Raw genomic sequence first — 21,547 nt, forward strand, 5'->3', positions numbered from 1 at the left:
ACCCATTTCTACAAATCTATACCTTGCCATGTGGCACGTGGCTCGTGGCTCACCGGCATCTTTTTCTGTTGCTTATCAGGGTGGCGGCTGGCAATGACTCCTTCTGCCTTCCTGTTCTTTTATTTCTCCTCTCTGTTAGTCCCGCCTATACTTCCTGCCTAGCCACGGCCAATCAGGTTTTATTTATTGACCAATCAGAGCAACTTGACATACAGACCACCCCCAGCACAGCCAAGTGCAGACCATCTCAGACACCTGCACTCAGGCCCATGGTCCTAATCATCCTCTATGCGGACCTGCTGGGTAAAGCCACGAAGAACCCGAGAACGGGCTCCCACAGGACATACAGAATATCTCACAGCATTTGGGTACTGCTGGTTGCTCAGATCACAAGACCTACAGTGTCTGATTGTCTCTCTTATTGAACTAGATGGGTCAGTTGGGTCTGTGACCTGCAGTCTGGTCTTCTCATTCTCCACGCCTCTCTCAGCCTTTTATTGCTGCAGTGGTCCTCAGCCCTGCAAATGAGTTGGAATGACTGTGAAATTGTCACACTGTTGATGCTTTGTTCCTGCTCCAGGGGCTGGTCTACTGTGGGCTCAGGAAAGGTTTGAGTCCTGGGTGACTCTAATGTACAGATGAGACTGAGAATGTCTGATCTGCTAATTTTGTCTGGCATTGAAGAATTTCCTGAATAGCTCCAGTATTTCAGGAGAAGTTGTTAAATGATGTCACTGCGTACAATGGCTGCATGCATGACTAGCTATTCCACTATTAAAAATCTCACCCAGTCTTTGGTTCTGCCTTTACTTCATATAAGAGAAATAGAATAAAAATAAATAAATAAGAGGTTCATGTCATTTTTCCTGAATAGTGATTTGAGTATCTATCATGCTATAATGATCATCATTGATTTTGGAACATAACAGTCTTTCAAACCATTGCATTTATTGCTATTACTTTCATTCTAATGTCTACTTTGTTTGGGTTTTAGTCAATAGAAGCTCTTTTTTGGTGGCCCCTGGGACCCTTTTGACAATATTTAATTGTTCAGTAACCATATTTCATTGCTTCATTGTGTTTAAGAATGAGAGCTTTAGGTTCATCTTATTCATTTAGAAGCTGAATTGTTCTTAGGAAGTTTCTTCACTGAACTTGAAGCCACTCACTTAAGAGCTCGCTTGTCTATATCCTGTTTGCAGACATTCTATTTAATGTGCATGTGATGACTAAATGGACTAGTCAGATATTTATGGTGTTAATAAGATTCCATAGAAAGCCAATAGATAATTAGGAAAAACATGAAAATTATGTAACAAACCCTTCATTTAAGGTTGTTAATCTTCAAGTGAGTGCTGCATAAATCTCTGGTAACAAGTTTGTTATTTTTTCTCCTTAGTTAATGTCCATCAGTGTCTTGGCTGTTTCTGCTTGGATGAGGGACTACCTGAATAATGTTTTGACTTTAACTGCAGAAACAAGGTAGGTCTATTATTGCCTATCGAATTCTTTCACTTGCTCTCCCCAGATCCCAGTTTTTAAACATCTTTGCTTTGACCTGTTCATTGAACAGTTCTCCTATAACATCTTGAAGAACACCCTTTCCTGCACCAGCAACTTATTTGCTGGAATTCACATTTTTTTTTTCACATTCTCATTAAGGGATGCCACTAGTCCTTTGAGACATCAGGTAATAATACATTTACATGGACAGTTCTGTGATTAGTAATGCTCAAGTTGCCTGGTTTGTCCTGATCTCTGAGTGGAGACCGTAATATATACTACTCTGAGTATCAAGTAAGGATCAAGTGAGAAGAAACCTTTTCCAAAAGTCCTTAATATAACAGAGCTTATAAGCACTGAGTAATGGCTAAGTTTCATTATGGTCACTATCACAGACTCTGGTTAATGACTACGTATGTCCTAGCAAAAAGTCCGCTCCTTACCTTATCCTGTGACTATATCTCAATTTTCCTAGGCGTTCCTGTTTCCTCACATTAGAAAATGATTAATTATGAGGGATAATAAAAGTGGTATAGAGATTCCAAGATCAACGTAGAGGGCAATACCCCTGGTTGGGACTTCATGTGATTTCCTTAGGCTAGTGCTTTGGACCCTATATTTAAAATGTGTTGGGGTAGAAACACTAACGCCTACATAAAAACACTATAAAACTAAAGCAAAGGTAAACTAAGCAATAAAAGTCACCAGCTTTTGAAGGATGCTAATTTGCAGAACCACAGCTAATGGTGGCATTTGTTCAGTATCTGGGTCTGGGGAGCATTTTGATCTTTTTGATAATGTTCTATTTATCTTGTGATACGATCTTCCTCTTTTAGGGTAGAAGAGGCTGTCATCTTGACTTACTTCCCCGTGGTTCACCCTGTCATGATTGCTGTTTGCTGTTTCCTTATCATCGTGGGGATGTTGGGATATTGTGGAACAGTGAAGAGAAATCTCTTACTTCTTGCTTGGGTACAGTGTTTATACCTCGTCTTTATTATACTTAAAGCATCACACGATAACGCATTGTTATGAGCCCATCACTATATTATCAACTCTAAGAGGTAGTCAATATTCAGTATCCTGTCAGAAGGGACCTTTCTTTCCAAAGAGATGACTTTGGTACAAATATTTGCTATATTTGCATAATGAGGCAGGGAGACAACATATGCTATTTAATTATTTCACTCTGGCTCTGTTTTGATATTTTTCTTTTGAAAATAATTTTTTTTTTTTTTTAGTGGTACAGACCTTCCTGCCTTCAAGGCTAGAGTTGAGACATCATAATGGAAATTTTCTCTTTTTAACAACCCGCCTGGCTACCCTATTTAGAAATTCAGGGTGTGAGATGAGATGGATGTTATATTGTAATCCCCACGCTGCCTTATATGGTCTGGTGGATGCAAGAGTGTCTTGGTTTCTTTAGGCTAAATGTTTTGCTTTTTTTTTAAGTTCTGAAAGAGTTGTACTAAAGTAATTCTTAAATTGATTTTACTTTTTCAGCTTCTATAATTAGTCTTATAAATAAAGACTGCTAAACTTTAAAAATTAAAAATGAGAGTCAATTAAAAGAGTTTACCTGTACATTTCTAAAAGAATACTGAAAGCAAGTGACATTCCTATGCCACCAGGCAATGAGCCTGATAACACGTAAACAGCGGCCATGAGAGACCCCAGAAAGATTAATTCATCAGCTATATTCCTTTCTTTGTAGTAGGTTTTAAAATGAGTAGTTTGCTGGTGAACTGGAGCTTTGGGCAGAATGAAAGACCTACTTTTTAGCACTGAGACAATTTCCTTAGGGCAAATACTTCCAGCATGGCTGACTTCAAGTTACCATGATGACATCACTGCATGCTGGGCCGGGGAGGAGCGAGCACAGATGGGCTTGCCGTAGCCAGCTTGCTCCAATCTATGCTTGCCAGGCTCCCATCCATGCCAACTCAAACAGAATCTTACTGTGAAGCTGGTCACAGGAACAACCTTGGATAAATTCTCTGTACTTTCCTTGGAGAGTAACTCCCAGGTTGGAGAAAAGGAAAAAAAAAAAAAAAAGAAAAAGAAAAAAAGCTGTAGAACATAAACCATACTCATAGGGTGGAAAATGTGCCCAGCACCCTACTTCACATGTGGGCACATAGAGAAAAGGAGAATAGTGGTAGAAGAGTTTCTGAGCTCAAGTTGTTCTTATGATGTCTTTAAAATACTTGGGTAAGTTTAAGAATTCATGCGAATGACTTTATATGTCTCCTATAATCTGAATACTGCAAACATGTATTTCAACAGTAAGAAAATCTCAGCAGCCTTCTTAACAGCCACAACGCTACAATGGTCTCTCAAGACCAGTTTATTTTATATCCAGTTTCAGCATGATTGACATTTTCTGCTTCCTTCCAACTTTTACTCTGGATAGTCCTTGAAAAGTACGAGGTGAGGTGGGGTCAGGTATATTATGGAACCACAAAAACATTTGAGAACACATTTTAAAAACCATTTATGTATTCCATTAGGCCGTTTCAATGCTAGAAAAAAAAAAAAGCCAGTAGAGTAATTTGGTCTGCTACTTGACATATGACCCAGATTTGTGAATGAGTGTCTAGTTTGTGATGTGGAAAAAGGACTTATAATACAGAGTGGCACAAAGGACTGAGGTCCTATTGGCATTAACTCATTCATTCATTCATTCATTCATCCTTTAAACACTAGTGAGCATGTACATGCTGCATGACTTTTTTTTTTTTTTTTGCCAATGGAACAGTGCACATGATAGATGGATAATTCCACTATTCTCTGATAAGACCTCTAACAGGGTTTGCAGTGGGTACTCTGAGCCCAGAGACAAACAGCTCCAAGCACAGTCTTAAGGGTCAGTACCGGTCTAGGGTTGTAGTGGTGATGTTGAGCACATCTACCGTATGGCCCTGTTCTGTCTCTTCTCCCTTCGTTTCCGTGTGTACTGTTTTCATGAGGTACCTCCAGGCTATTGCTGCCCTCTTAGTCCATCGGTGCCGCCTGCATCCTGGTTCTTCCTCCCATCGACCGTCTTCGACACTCCAGTCTCCATTCTCCTCACAGCAAACTTCTAGACCTTGCTCTGTCTAGCTCCGAGCACAGCTTCTCCATGGCTAAAAATAAACTGCACTCTCAACTCCCAGTGGTCCATCACTCACAACTAATACGTATCTGCTGTTTCTCAAGCTGTTTATCCCCCAGCCTCCTCCCCAGGCTCCCCTGCCGTAGCCAGTCCCGACCGGTCCTGCTTCTACAACTGCAGGAGCTCAGCCCATTTTTTGTTCTTATTTGGTTTGCTCTTGGACAAGCTCTCGGAATACAGTTTTCTGCCTCCACTATTGCCTACTCTCACCCATTGTAGTTCGCTGAAGGCAATGCGACCATGATTATACTCCTCCTCGCATGCTCTAAGACTTTGAAAGTCTCCTCGTTGGGTAGTGAAGATTTTCCAGGCATATGGAACGTGCATCAAACCCTTCTACAGCTAAGCCTTCATCTGCCAGTTTTAACCCTCTCACCTACTGCGTTATTCTCTAGTGAGGGTGTATTTGCTGATCTCTGGGCAGTTCTTCTTCTCCCTTTTCCCTACTTTAATCCTTGCTGTCTCTTTAAGAGTCCTTTTCTTAATACTTTTGTCTGGCTATTACCATCCCATCATGACTTATCTGAAATGTTATCTCCTGAAATAAGAATGACAATGATGAGAAAAAGTAATAGGTAATATTTCCAAGATGCTTCTCATGCCAGACACTGTGGAGTTTTACCCAATTATTGTTATATGAAGATTCTGACATGAATTAATCAACTTTATTCTCCCCACAACTCGAATGAGATAGGTACTATTATTGTCAGATAATTTAGATGGGCAATCTAGATCGCAGAGATGTTAAGTGACTTCCCTGAGTCTGCATTGTTCTAACATAGAGAATCTGCCACTCAGACCACAACAAGCCACTTTGGATAACTTATATTTTGCTATCTTACTGTATAAACACTGACCTTTCCTAAGTTGTTAGTAATGTGTGTTGCAGCATATAAAGCATGTTAGATGTGGTTGTTGACTTCAAACATGACAGCAATAGTCTCTGTCTATTCAACTAAATGTTAAATGTAGCTCAGAGAGCTTAGTAACCAGCTCAAGGTCACTGAAGGCTGAGGACTATGGCTCTGGTTCAGACCTTGCTGCTTCTGATTGCCAAGGCCAATTCTCACTGGGCCCTTTCTCCAAATTGGAATTCCAGTGAGTTGCCCTTGTCATAAATTTCTTATTATGTGAAATCAGTCAAAACTACCATACTTTGAGCAACCGTTCACCTTTCCCATTGTTTGAGTAAATGTTTATTAAATACAGTTATGGTCATGAAATTAGCATGGTCAGAGAGAGAGCGACCAGCACATTAGAGTGAAGATAGTCCCTGGGATACAGTGTGAGTAGATGGATGAGCTTGGCTGTTGGGAAGATTTAGATTACAGAGAGCAAGGCTTGGCTAAGGGTCGGGGGGTCAAGTCAGTGCAGAATGTAACACTGGTAGGTCTTGGGTAAATATTTGTGATGCAATCATCATGGCTTCCTTCTAAGTGTCTCTGCCTTTTATCCTGATTGGGAAAATTAACTGGAGGTTTATTCCTTTTATTTTAGATATATAAAATACTTAAGTGTGTACAATGTGTTTCTCCAATGTATCTGTTTCCCTGTATTAGAACTTATTTCAGTTTTAAGACTTATAAGCCAGATTAGTGTGAAGAAGCTATTTTTGCTTTGTTTTATTTTTTCAAAACAATTGCTATTTCTGAGAGTTGATGCATCTCTTCAACAGTTAAGAAAACAGGACTTTCAGTGGGACTGGGAGGAAAAGAGTCATCATCCGACAGTCCGGTGGAAAACAGTGACAGGGTCTCCTTCCGAACAAATCCTTGTAACCAAGTTGCTCTTGCCAAGATCCACGCCCCAAGAAAGACACTAAATCAAACTATCTGTAAGCAAACAGGCTACCTATCAAAAACATCTGATGAATGATCATTAGTGTAACCCTTGTATTGAATTATTGGTTTATAGATGCAAGGGGTTAAAACACCCTGGTTTAAGTGCCCAAATAAGACACAAATTGTACAATTAAATTTAAGGTAAATAATGGATAATACTTTTATGTGAGTAGGTCATGTGTAAAGTTCAGAACATACATGTACCAAAAATATTATTTATTGTTTATGTGAGATTTAAGTAAGCATTCTGTATTTTTTAAGAATCTGCACACCTTACTCTGATTAGAAATATTTTCTCTATCATCTTTTTCTTTCTGGTGCTGGAGATAAAACCCAGGGCCTTGTATATACAATACATGTTACAGCCCAGTCCTAGATTTGATCTTAATAACTATGAAACTATCAGAGAATAAGAACATGCTTTTATACTTCTCTTTTAAAATAAGATTTATTTTCATGTGTATGAGTGTCTGACTTCATGTACGTAAGTGTACTATGTATGTGCCTGGTACCTGCAGAGGTCTGAAGAGAGCATTGGATTCCCTTGAACTGGAGTTACAATCAGTGTGAGCCTCCATGTGGGTGCTGGGAACCAAACCCAGCAGAGTAACAAGTGCTCTTAACCATGGAGCTATTTCTCCAGCCCTAGAAACATATATCCCTATGAATAGATTAGGAGTAATTAAATTCTAATTACAACTAGAACATTTTCATTTTCTCATAGGTCAGAAATAATTGGGAAAAGAAACTTGGACATGTAGTGACTTTCAAAGTAATTTCAGTAGCATGAATTCCCTCAATCTTTCAAAGAGAAATTGAAGTTAAATGGAAATTGGTTTTAAGCTTTAGATAGGTACTCCCCAAGGCTTTAGTAGGAGACTAAATGAAATTCATTTGTTATTGCAGTTCTGCTCCACTATTAAGGCAGGCATTAGCGAAGCCGTGCCAGCTCGGAGGGAATGTAAACAGACTAACAGACAGACACTCTTAGAGAGTCCGCAGCCGCCGACTGCGACCATCAGGTCATCATTGGCCAGAATGGAAAGCTAATGTTTCTGCTCCCATGTCAGCACATCACAGGTCACCAGTGGCCGGTCAGAAGGAAGCTGGTAGACATGTGGAGAACCTGTGGATTCCTTCAAGGAAGGTTATTCTTCCACTTTATCATTCCAGACAACTTGAATAAGATGATTGTGTTTGTGGAAGCATTTCAAATGCTTCCTCAAAATATGCAGTGATTGAACTGGCTCTGAACAGTTTCCTTCATGGAAATTAAAGAAATCTTCAACAACCTCAGGGGAGTTTCCTTCCTTCAATGGCATTGTTTAAAACCATAATAAAAAACTAATAGATCCTTATGTAGTAATAAATTTTCTACAAACCCTTGGTTAAAAATTGTCTCTTAGGTAGCTGAACATTTTATAGTTATAAAGCTATTCATTAGTTATCAAGTTAAAGTAGGTCTGTTAGGTAGAATGTTTCTTATCTGGTTTGAAGTTTTAAGTTGCAAATCCAACAACTTCAGGTTCCACTTCTAAACTGAGGTCCACTGTGTTATTCTCCACATGCTCAGCATCCATCAAGTTTTACCTTTGCCTTCTCAAAGTATTCATGACGATTAGCCTTTGGGCAGGCTAGTGACAGACGAGGAAAGGTAGCATGCCTGAAGATACACAGCTGGTAGTGCTGTGATTAACACTCAAATACAATCTGTGTGCAAAGCCCATGCACATTTCACCACAAAGTACCATTATAATACATCTGATCGGCTACAGGGGCCGTGCCTTTTTAATGCTTAGTTATGCTGTATTTATTACTCCTACCCACTTTATTTTTTTAAACATATAATCTTTATATTTTACTAAGACTTTTTTGCCACAGCTACTCTCTCTAATCCTGTCAAAGGACCAAACAGGATTAGATCTCCTCTTCCTGTTTCCTCCTCCCCACTGTCCTTTCCCGAGTTTATCACATGCACTGCCTTTGCAGCCTGTGATAGACTCTTCAGAGACAACAAGCAGAGCAATAGACAGATAGAATTTAGCAAAATACACACATTCAATTTATAAGTAAATTACTGTGGGAACCCAGAATCAGGAGCAGTGGAGACCCCTTAAAATGTTCAAAGGAGGGTGACGTTGCTCGGTGTTGAAAATGCATTAGGACTTTCCTGGTGGAGAAGAGGAGGGGGATTTGGAGTCACGTGAACAGCATTGCTGATAAAGGGTCATGACAGCCCAAGGCAGGTTAAGGCATTGGGTATGGCAGAGAGAGGACGAGATGAAGTAAGTCGCGTTGCGAAGTCTTTGTAGGAGTACCTTTAGATTCTAGAGAGCCGCTGACCAGAGAGAGAACCTGTGAGGATTTCCACGATGGCATGAAATGACTCTCATTTTTAGTAGCGGGCAGTAAGAAGCCTGGTGAGTAGTTGATGTGTGTACAAGAGCCCATGGCCTTGTTCTTTGACTGTTTCTGTCCCTGAAGCAGTGCTAGTATGTCTGGCTGCAAATGTGCCCTAAGGAAGCGTGTAAAGGCAAATTTAAAAGTAAATGTAGCATCAGCGACTAGGCCCCACGACGAGCCTGAGACTCACAGCCGTGGTGTTGGGAGAAGACCGTGAGTGCACATTGGCCCTTTTGCTTATTTTAGGGATCGAAGGGTGAACGGCTCTGGTTTTGGTATTCGGACCTGTGCGTTATTTACCTGTGTTCTGTCGTAATAAGGCACCTTGTTACAGACCGTTTCCTAATACATTTGGGATACTTTTTAGTTAGAGCTAAGTCGACATCCACTGAAGTAGTGACTGCTCTGAGGGTACGCAAAGTTTAAAGCCAGGTGCCTGTGTGGGGGCACCTCCTCACCCCGCCTTTAACTGCGGTTCACCGCTCCTGCTCCGTGTGCCCGTGCTGAGGAAAGCAGCCCGTGCTGAGGAAAGTAGCAATTGTGAAATGCTCCTGATCTCACCTCTGGTTTCACATTGCCTTTTCCCCACCCCCGAATTTCTTTGGCAAATATCAAGTGGTAGCTATTCACTTAAAATCGTGCAGTTCTTTAAATGGCTTGAGAGAAACTGCTCCTATTGCAGAGTCTGAAAACAAGAGGGCAAATAATGAAGGTGAAAAAGGAGAAAATTAAACCCTGTAAGCCAACAAAGAAACTAACTTTCAGGTAAACTTCTCAGATCACCTGTGTAATGGCCAATGGTATTAACTACTAAGCAATGTTATGAATGCAAAATCATTTAGAAATTTAGTTTTTAAAGATTGGAATCCATATGCCTTTATTCCTTGTCAGATAAAAAGTGGTAATAGGTCCTGGCTATGTGCTTGTAGGTTAAGATGAATCTTAGCAGCTCAAATGACAAAAGTAATTATTTGAATTTTATTTAAATGTGGAAATACCATAGTTGCACCTCTCTATTAAGCAATACACAGAATTACTCCAAAATAAACGGCTCTTCCTTTATTTTCCTTAGATTGTCATTACTTCTGTTTTATTACTCTAGAGCTTGGAAACTATAAATTTGCTCAAAATGATTGCACCTGTGAAGATGTTGTAGAAACAGTATATTCAAATAGATAGGAATTTTTATTGGTTGATGCTTGCTGAATTAAGAATTATTTCTAATTAAGTAAAAATACAAATGATTTCAGGGTATCTCCCAGGTAACACCCTCTTTAAATATTTTGCAGTTTCAAGTTCTGTTTAGGCTTTGCACCACCGAGTTTAAAGCATGGACTGAAAGCTTAACAGAATTGCCTTTCAGCATTAAAATATTTTAATCCCATAAACTTCTTTTGTGTGATTAAAAGTACCTTGGAAGAACTCAGAAACAATTGTCTTGTTCCTTGTAGGGTCTTTAATAAAGGTACACAAGGATACATCTGAGCTAAGACCTGAGGACTAAGGATAAAAGCAGGCACTGGTAGGAAATAGGGGGCAGGGGCAGAGCAGTGGCTACCAGGGCCCTTGTAAGAGCAGGGAACTTTTAAGGAACTAAACTGTTAATAAACAGAAACAGTCATTAAGAAGCTCGTGGTGACTAGGAGCAGGGCACACGTGTGTGCCTTGTAGAGTTGAGCTGGGCTATGCGAGTGAGCTGGGATAGGGTTAGGGACCGACAGTCCTGATATCACATGAATGATTGGCAGTCTGAAACTTTGAAGCAGAAGAGTGATGCCATCTAGCTCATCTTTGGGGTATATCCCTGGTAGCAGTGTTTGCTCTTAGCTACTTTGGGGCTTTTTGCTCAGCAGTTTGGAGGAAAATGACTACCTGACTACTCTGGACTAAGGGGGCCTTCTGTTTATAGATCCCTTTTTAATGACAAGAGAAAACAGAATAGATTCTTTAATACTCTCAAGATGCCTTTAGCTCTAAAAGTATCCATTGTAAATAAAACTGTGACAGTCTGAGTGTCTTTAGTGCAGATTTGCTAGCAAAAATATAGCCATCTAGCTAAATTGACACCAAGAAACTGCATGCTGGCCTAAGACATTTGTGGAGACAAGTGAGTGCCCAGAGACCTTGTTGGAGGGTACAAGAGTACAGTACTTATTTGACATGCTCTTGGATTTTTCTAGCCTCAGAGAAAACAGTTCCATAGACACTAGGGTATGATGGTACAAACCTATGATCTCTCACTGAGGAGACCAAGGGAAGTGGATTTCAAATTTGAGTCTAGCCTGTGCAACATAGAGAGAATTCCCACCAGTAAAAAGTTCTGCTACCAGCTAATTTATGTAAGGATTGTGGTAGAATTGGTTAACTTGCTTGAGATCCAGTTAATGCAGGTTGGAAGTGTTGACTTGGAGATAATGTATATGCTTTACTCAGTCATCATGTGTTTGTTTATGAAAAGCAGGTCTCTAAAGATCATTACTTTGCAGCATTGTTCTATTCAAATATTTGTTTGTAACAAAAGTGCATTTCTTTAAAATTGTTTTGAATGCATGTGGTTCAATTCATACTCTTCCAGCTATCATGTAGACCAGTGCTTCTCAACCTTCCTAATGCTGCAACTCTTCAGTGCAGTTTCTCATGCTCTGGTGACCACCAATCATAAAATTATTTCATTGCTACTTCATAACTGTAATTTTGCTGCCATTAGAAATCATAAAATAAATATCTGATATGCAGGATATCTGATGTGTGACCCCAAAGTGGTCATGGCCTACAGGTTGAGAAACACTAATCTAGACAGAACTATTGCTGTTTGGGCAACTTGAGAGTTAATGATTTTACCATTCACACACGATTTCCCTCCTTTGTACTCTAACCTTGACTGGCAATCAGATTGTATGAGTCCCCAAGAACTTTTTTCCTTTATTATTGTTATTATTATTATAGTATTGTGTATGCATGATGCATGTGCATGTGTGTGTGTACACGTGTGCACTCACACCTGCCAGGGTGTGCAAGTGGATGTCACAGGACAACTCTGGACAGTTGTTTCTCCCATCCTACCTTTGTGTGAGTCCTGGAGTTGAAGTGCCCTTAGCCAGGGAGCCATCTTACCAGCCCAAGAGTTCTGTTCTTGCAGCTGGCTCTTTGCCTTTCTACTGTGAACTGTACGGTAGACTTTTCTTTCTTGTGTGATGGATACAAACATGTAGCTAACAAGGAAAGTGTAAAACTCTAAGTGAAGCTTCATGGCTTCGCAGTGGCCGTTCTAACTATATAGAAATTCACTGAGACAATGGGGTTTGGGATGGGACAAGTGTTTGAGGGACTACCTTAATCGATCTGTGTGATATTTTTATTTGTGACTTTATTACAATAGAGTGATTTTATCTTATTTTAAAGAAAACATGTTCTTCACTCAGGAAGATGAAGTTATTTACTTGATTAGGTTAAAAATTATGAAAGAACAAGCTTGTCTATTTATACATATTTGATTATGTGGATTTAGGTAAATAAAAATTATTTTCTTTAACACTCTTCCAGGCAATACTGAGGACTGAATCCAGAGCTTCATGAATGCTAGGCAGGTGCTCTATGACAAAGTTATATTGCCCCGCTGGGTTAAAAAAACCCTTTCTTTCTAACACATAGGCATGAGTGTGTGTGTGTGTGTGTGTGTGTGTGTGTGTGTGTGTGTGTGTGTGTGTACAAACATAAATCAGATTGTATGGCGTAACTAAAAATAAAGGTAAAACAATGTGGTTGAGAACTTGCTTTCACAGTTGTGAGATTTTGAAGTTATTAGCAGGTTTTAAAGTTGAGTTTTCATACTTTTGTGACTTTCTTGTTGAATATTATCTTTTTAGACTTCCAGTTTCATCTCTTATTAGGATTATTGTCATAGTGATGCCTGCCACTGTCATGCTTGGGAAGGGCTGGCACATTTGGTTGGGTCTACATGAGATCACTCTCTGGGTCATCAAGTCTAGTGTGCTTGCCTCTGTTGCTTAGGTAATGTCTAAGGCAACTTTCCATTTGTGTGTTCATGCACAGGTTCTGAGAACAAGGGGCCCTGTCTCCCATTCTGAGGAATGGCCCAATAATCTGTAGCCATTGCCTCCTCAGAGACCAGGAACAGCCTGTAAATTATTTGAGATCTGGCTGTGTTTGCAGACTTGAGCTGACCTAACTTACATGGGAACAGAAGCTGTATACATGGTGACCTCTCTAGCATATCCAGCTGTTTTATTGCCTCACCCTTAATGCCTTCTCTCTCATGATATAGGTCATTGCTCCCAACCCCAACCTTGGGAGCTTATGGCACTCAGCCAGACCCTGAGATTCTGGCAGGACTTTTTCTCTGATGAGCTGTTGAAATACCACGTGATACAAACACTGATTTGAGGCTCACCAACAGCTTTGATAAAGACATTGGCTCAGCAAAGACCAGTAAAAATAAAATGGCAAAGGGAGTAGGTGAAGATACATTTTTGAAATGTATTTATATCCTATATAAATGTATATATCCTATACATTTTCAGATGTCAAGCGTGAATGTAAGATCGTAGCATGCCAATATTCACCCGAGCTTGGATTTCTGCCCATGTTGAGTAGTTATGAGACTGCAAGATTATTCCTTATACCACCCTTGTTCTAGTTTTTTCCAAAATGAGATTAACCTCATTCTGTTTATGATTGCTCAAAGGAAGGACATTCAGTGTTGCCTTTGATTTGAAAAGTTTGGAGGACGACCTTAGACTGATGTGCCTGCAGAATGTTCCCTCCCGACTCTGCTACCACTCCATGATGAGAGCTGTTGAGACAGAGGCTGTGTATATGTATGTTGTGTTTTAAGCAGCAAGTATTCTTGGGCTGTTAGCATTTCAGTCACTGTGAATTCCTAACAGAAGGGCAAACCATTCCATTATCTTGTACAAATATTTGGCGCTGGAATTCCCTTATTTACTAACTATAAGTAATATAATATTTTTAAACCTGCCGTCACCAAGGGAGGAAAAATAAACAACTGACATGAAGATACTCAGCACCGAGAGCTTGCAGAGTTCGGTATTTGACAGGGGAGAGACTGGAGTTTATCATTTATCATGTAGTGAACACAGGCCTTTAATCAAACTTTTTGTTTGCTCAAGGAGTTGTTATGTAACGGGGAGAAAAAGTCAAAGGGTCTGTGTTTTTAAAATATTAAAATGTCCAGTAAGGCATGTTGTATTTTGAAATTGACTTTATTTGGGAGAATTGGGTGAATTTTCCTAGATAAGCAATATAACCTTTTGTGGTTTTAAATTATGTGGGATATTATGAATGGAAAAAAATCTAACTGGTTAGTTATAAAGTTATAAAGAGGGGAGTATTCTTAACTTTTTATAGTGTTTATCACTTTTACTTTGTTTTAAAATCAGGAAGCATTCTCATAGAGTTTGGTGACACTTGGCAAATTATTTATTTTCTCACAAAATATACGTAAACATTACAATTTTTTGGTTGGAAAAAACTTCTTTTCCAATTGGTATTATGGCAGAATCTGGATGCATTAACAACGACCTTATTTTTTATGTTGCATACAGTGGTTTGGTTTTCATTCATAGTTTATACCACATAGTTCTTACTATAGAACTGAACGGAATAGTGTTAAGTGTTCCAGAGCACACTTCCACTAAAAGAGACTACTGTAATTAAAATATCCATTTTCTACATTTCTCAATGTCCTACTAGGAGGTTTAGCATGCTCCAAACATTGATTTTATTGGCAAAGATTAGTATTATAGTTCCATTAGATTGACAAAAGTTAGAAACAAAAATATTTAGGAAGTCAGCTTCCCTAATAATGAAAACTATTTAAAATATTTCATTAAAAACACATATTGCTTTCCTAGAAAGTTTTTTTTAAAATATTGTTAGTAATAAAGTAAAGAGGTAAAGATATGAAAAGAAATAAAATCACTTTCTCTTGTCAGTTTACTGAGCTTGGGGCACTCATCTGTCTAGTCCTTCCTTATAAAAATGTCACATGTAAGTAAAAATGAATTAATTGTATTGTTAGAAAGAAGCTAATCTGACCAAAGTTGAAACTATAAAAAGAAAAGAATGTGGAGCTGCTTTGTGATAAGATTTGTCAATGATGCAACAGAGTAATTAAGGTTGTGCCTTTAATTAGCCAGAGTGTGACAAAGGAAAAGGGGATTTTTTTAGAATGTCATTTTAAAAATGATGCCTTGGGTAATTTTTATCTTTCTGTAACCAGAAAGGTAAAAGATGGATACATGGGGTTTGGGGGATATTTCTTTCTAGTTTAAAGGCAGGAAGTGATTTTTCCTATATATATAAACATGTTACGTGTGTGTGTGTGTGTGTGTGTGTGTGTGTGTGCGCGCGCGCGCGCGCGTGCATGTAAGCAGAAGTCAGTAAGAGTGGCTGAGGAAAACTCTCAATGTGCATGCATACACGCAAACACACACACACACACACACACACACACACACACACACACACACACTTCCTACATATATATGAAAAAAAAAAAGATCCAGAATGAAGAGGAGTGCTGTGAAATACTGTCATCTTGGACATGACTTATGACTCACTAAACATTCCAGCATGGGTGAGGCGTGACCATGGAGCAGTTAGAAGGGGAAGGGAGGAGATAGCTCATCAAAATACACCGTCTATGTTTTTGGAATTCTCAAAGCATAAATTTAAAATATTAGTTAATTAAAAAGAAATGATAGCCTTATAATTTTTGAGTAGTAAATTGTATGAATATATGTAGAGATAACGTATGACTTGTATATGTATGTACATGTTAATGTGCATCTATGTATAAGTATTTGTGTATAAATAAGCTTGATTTTTTGCCTCCATTTTGATATATATGATTTGATTATACTCATATGTGGATATATTTCTTAGGTAAATAAATTCAGGTCTCAGGATAGTTACCCTTATTATGTCATCTTAAGCTTCATAAATTTGTTATTGAAACAAACTATTGTAGGAGATAATCTCACTCACACTGATTTAGGTAGAATGTGCATATGGTTTTCAAGAACAGTATTTCAGAAGACACCACGATTTCCAGCCAAGGTCAAGGCCATAAATTCACATTTAACTACATACTTCATGTGTTTTACTAAACCACTCCTATTTTGAACTACTGAAGGCATATTAACAAAGGAAGATAGTAACCTGAGCATTTTGGAAAGTTTCCGAATGCCACTCAAAACATTTGACTCTAATGGCCCTGCAATGTATTATTTCATGTACTTAGAATTTTCAGTATTTTGGAATGACTTCTTTGAGAATTAATTCATCAGTGTAAAGCATACTTAAAGTACTCTGGTGTCTACATCTTTTCTCCTGGCCCTGAGGCTGCAGGGGGAGATATCTGCTTTAAATTTTTGTCCTCCCTTCTATCAGAGTGGTCCATGGACATAATTTAGAGAGTTAATTTAGTGCTAAAAGCCTTATGAAATATAGAAGTCCTTCACCTCTGCCATTTCCCACTCCCAAAGGCAACCGCTATCAATTGTGCCTCAGCAGATTCCTCTGTCATTTACCTCCATATCTCTAAATCACATTTTTATGTAACGTTTCTCATTCTTCCAGGCTTAGTTTTAAGTACCATACATTGACTTCAGTAAAAGAGGGGACGCCTGGTCCTTTCTTGCCCACCATTGCTATATTTCTTCTCCTTGACCCAGAGGCATCACAGCTTTGGTTAGTTCAGTGTTTACAAGATTAGAACTATAGAAAAATCTATCCACAACTGGGCCAGCCATATAAAATAGTGCATTTATGCTTTATTTCTGGAATCATGATTTGTTAAAATTAATAACTTAGTTTCTTATTATAATTTTGCATAATCATAAATCCTCATGGGATCATTTTTCTTCACCTATTAAAATATATTGAACCATTTAGTTTTTCAGATCTTTCAGACTGTTTTAAACTTGGTCCTGTCTAGGTCTGTTGAAGTCGTAGCCATTCATCAGATGATCTTTTACCATTCTGGCATTTCATGTGCATTCTCTTGTTTTAAAAACATTTGCCTGGATTTTACCTCACTCCTTTTTTTTTTTTTTAATTCTCTCATTTCCCATTATAATTTCCTGACAAAGCACACGCAAGAGATTTTTTTTTTATGTCTATGACTGGAAATGGCTTTTTAAATGTTCACACATTGATTTTGGAGGGCGAAGCGTTACAGCTTGGAAGTCATGTTTTTGTCAGAATGTTGGAGACCCTTTCCCACTTTAAGCCCTTTAGCTTAACATCTTGTATTCATTCATTTGATTGAGTTTTGAAACTCTGTGGAAAGGTGTGAGACTTGACCTTCAGATCTGCTTTTATTGTACCTGCTGTTCCCTGGTGCAAGGCTCTCTTAGTACTTCCGTGGCCTCATCTTCTTTCTGGTGGAGACTGGGTAGTCACCCCAGCGCATGGTGTTGGCGGACGGGATAGCAAAGGGTCCAGTGTTTCTTTAAATGGGTTTTCAACAAATCTTTTTTCAGAAATAGCCACCCCTGGAAGTGAATTAAGCTGCCAGTACTCAATAGGAATTAAGTTGTTCAAGGATTTTCTTTCTCTCCATCCTTTAGCTTTTTCAGAATTGCCAATAGGTTTACTATTCTTCTGTTCTCTTTGCTCTTCCCTAAGAATGCCTGCTGCTGTGTCATTTCATGTTTTGTTTTCTCTGGGATGATACCTTTGTTATTATTTTAGTGACGTTTTGAGAGACATAACAGACAGACAGGCATGTGCTTAATCTGTTTACATTAGGGTGGAATCCTAGTGAAGGAGATATCAGGGAACCAGACCATTTCTGTAAATAACTGCCTCTTTAGCAAACTTGAGGATTTGCTATTGCTATAATCTTTGAAAGGGGTTGGCTATGAACACCCCTGTGTCTACTGAGAGATACATTTACCCATAAGTCACCAAGGACTTAAACATGTCTGGTCTTCACCCTTGTATTTTCCACTCCTAAAAGGTAGGCTGCCACACATTTCTCTTCCTCTTCAGAAACTTCCAGTGGACAAAGGCTAGTCATTGATGCCATGCAGGTCTGCTATGGGCAGACCTAGTTATTTTTAAATAACAAACACTTTGATTTCAATGCCTTACAAAAAAGAAGTTGACTTCTCCATCCTTCACACCATCCTGCTGAAGTTCTGTAACACAGACATTTTGAAAAGTTCCAGCTACGTTCTCTCTGGACAGATATTTTACTAATGATTTTAGCAAATAATCTTTGGGATTGTATTTTGTTGTGAGGATGATACTCATAGTTGCAAAAGGATGAACAATTTTCGACATGACCATCCTCTAGTCAAAATAACATAATAACATCAGTGCTGTACTGGCCATGTGCCGGGAGGTAAGCCTAGTCATTTTAAACATAATGTGTGTCCTAATAGCGTCTATTATGTGATTAAGAATGGCTACCATTATTTTAGGGAGTGGTCAGAATGCAAGGGCACATTATGTCATTGAATCCTGAGTATAGTACTGCTAAGCAATTCTCATTTTATGAAATAGGAAACAGTCTTTCTGGTTTGTGGAAGACCAGCAAGCTATTAGTTAAATTAGTCAGAACTGAAGCCAGGTCTATTATGTCAAGGGCCATGTTTTTCCATTACTATAACATTTTCAAAAAAGGCAGCAGTGCAACTCTACGTGTGTGTTGCATGTCCTATTATCAGAAAATCAGAGCATATTACTAGGTGCTTTTTTAAAAATTACAGTATTATGAGGGTAAAAACTGGTATGTATATCACAAATTTCAGTTTAGTTAGAACAGAGAGTCTTAACTATTTTAAGGAAACTTACATTGAATAATTTTACAAAGTAACCAAAATGTAATGAAAATAATTGCATTTGAGTTTCCCTACGGAAACATGCAATTTCTTTTTCTTACCTCTTTAAAATGCTTAGCTGCTAGTAGCCCAGGAAGATGGGAAGGGGCACAATGCCGCCCCCCTCTTTAACTGTGTAAATGGTCTTAAATGTTTCCAGGCACACTGGATTATCAGAGTGTAGTCTACAAAAATAGACATACATAAAACAAAGAGGCAGTATTTAAAATACAAATGTATAGACAAAAATCAAGGGAGTCAGATGTTAACAAGTAACTCAAGGTTCAAATTAGGGGGAAGAAACCTAAGGAAACGCTGAGATTGGCCTTTTGAGTTTGCAAACTGATCATTATTTCCACTGACATTTACTGAGTACGTGCTGTGTGACAGGTATTGCTCAGGCCCTGGGAATAAAATGATGTTTAAGAATAAGATCTTGCCAGCTGGAACTGGTGGCCTAGCTATTGACTGACGCAGTAATTTGTGGAGAAGACAGGCAACTGGCTTAAGCTTCTGAGGTCTAAAATACATACAGGGAGACCCGAATACACATAGGAAAGGAGAGTCCAGCCAGTGGTCAGGAGCAAAAGATAAAGTTTGGGAGGAAACTGTGTGGCGTTATGGACAAAAAGTCTGTGCTTGAAGAAAGAGAGGACCAATCAGGATTGCACTGAGTTTCACAAAGTAATACAGAAAAGCATTTGTAACACACTTCACATTTTCTGAAGCACTTCCTTGGGTACTAAGTCCCCTTGACAACTGCAAAGAAATCTTCCTTTTTATCTTCATTGTACAGATGAGCCAGTGGACAGCAGGGCAGTTAAATGAACAGGCCCAAATCACACTGCTATTTGGAGCTGGCTTTGAACTTAAATCTTATAGCACCAAATTCAGAACTTTCCATATTCCAGAAGGAAGGCACATGGGAAAAAACAGGCTGGGTTACTATGTAAGTGAAGCAGGTTCAGGGAACCCCATCAAACAAACCACATTGCAATGGAAAATTAGGAAGAGAGGTGCACCAAGAGAGCCATGCCAAGTGGGATGTTGATTGGATAATGTCCCTCCACTGTGTGGATGGACAGAGGATAGCTGTAGAATGCAGTGTGAGCATTCACTTCATACTGTAGCAGAGCTAGACTTGTTGCCTAATTCCTTGGCTAGCATTATTTTACTGAAGATAAAGATTAGCATCATGCATCAAGATGCTTCAAGCTCAGCTCATCTGTTAAAATGGTGATTGAATGGTTCTCTGCACATTGATCAGTAGGAGACTGACTTAATCAGATCTCATAAAAAAGAAAAGCAAAGAGTAAGTATAGTTAACTTGTGTGCTGTAAGGATGGACTTGACATGCAGAATGTTCCCAGAATGGATTTGACATTTTGAGTGTTCCTGGAACTAGGTGACTGAATGTTTCAGGTTAAAGTAATAATAACAGAGTAGAATAACAGACAGGAACATGTAGCATCCTCCATAAAAATATCTACTTGAATTAAATTATACATTTAATTTACTTCAAGAAACCCTGATAACATAATAAGGAATATTTTCAAACTCAAGGACAAACAAGTCAGTCTCCTTGAGTGTTAATGGAATAAAGGCAGAGTGCTTGTTTCATGTGGGATAACTTGCATCAGATGAAACCACTGAAATTTCCCATAGTTAAAAGAATGGCCAAGTCATATGGAATTTACCCTGTCAATCAGTTTTTGAGTTTTGGAATGAGAGCATGTTTTGATGTATATGCTTTACATATGCATATCTGTGGATGCTTAAGCAATGATGATGGCAACTCATTATAATGGTTCTTTTAAGAAACTGGGTGCAGGGGCTGGAGAGATGGCTCAGCTGGTAAGAGCACTTGCTATCCTTGAAGAGGACCAGGGGTTCGGTTCCCTGTAGCGGGTGACTCACAACTACATATAACTCCTATTCCAGGGGAACTTGCATACTCTTCAAACGGCTTCCATGGGCACCTGCATACACCCAGGTACATGGACACACACAATAATAAAAATATAAAGAAACTATTCATGATAGCATACCTGTTGTTCTAGGCCTGCAGCTTGAATCTATAGGCCTGGCAGTTCTTCATGTTATTGGACATATTACATACATCTGAGTATGTGCCTATGGCCAGGTCTTGGAACCTTTTCCGGACTCACCAGTGACTCCAGAAGGCAGGGAATGAGGATGCTAACTCAGCTGTGATTTCAAAGGATTTAGTTCAGGCCAGAAATATTTGTAGTAATCACCAATGAAGAGTCAGGATAGTTCCTTTTCCTAGCCAGCACACATATTTATCTTCAGTGATATTTTGCTTTTTGAGGGGACTGCTTTGGTTTTTACTGTGAGTGGACATCAGTTTTCTTTTCTTTTTTTAAATTTTAAATTTTAAATTTTTTAATTAACATTTTTCATTTATTTTACACGCTGACCACTGTTTCCCCTCCTTCTTCTTGTTCTTTTCCCTCCCAACCTCCCATCAACCCCCTCCCCATCCACTCCTCCTCCATTTCCATTCAGAAAAGGGTAGGACTTCCATGGGTTTGAGCACAGCATGGCACATCTAAGTTGAGGCTGGACCAAACGCCTCTCACTACATCAAGGCTGGGCTAGGTAATCCAGCTTAGTTCCCAAAAGCCAGCTAAACATCAGGGACAGGTCCTGATCTCACTGCTAGGGGCCTCACAAACAGACGAAGCTACACAGCTGTCACAAACATGCAGAGGGCCTAGGCTGGTCCCATGCAGGCTCCCTAACTGTTGGTC

The 21,547-nt window shown here is 39.0% G+C and overlaps 1 protein-coding gene across 3 annotated transcripts in view; it reads left to right on the forward strand.

Annotated features, from left to right (window-relative positions):
• Tspan12 (tetraspanin 12) overlaps window positions 1–21,547 on the forward strand; it is a 94,841-nt gene that overhangs the window by 40,129 nt on the left and 33,165 nt on the right. For all 3 annotated transcript variants that reach the window (XM_042272823.2, XM_042272824.2, XM_076566162.1), the window contains exons 4-5: window positions 1,400–1,482; window positions 2,340–2,475. In XM_042272823.2, coding sequence (XP_042128757.1) covers window positions 1,400–1,482; window positions 2,340–2,475 — 219 coding nt within the window. The remainder of the gene's footprint in view (window positions 1–1,399; window positions 1,483–2,339; window positions 2,476–21,547) is intronic.

The sequence above is a fragment of the Peromyscus maniculatus genome, chromosome 3 (genome assembly GCF_049852395.1).
Source record: "Peromyscus maniculatus bairdii isolate BWxNUB_F1_BW_parent chromosome 3, HU_Pman_BW_mat_3.1, whole genome shotgun sequence".
NCBI lineage: Eukaryota > Metazoa > Chordata > Mammalia > Rodentia > Cricetidae > Peromyscus > Peromyscus maniculatus.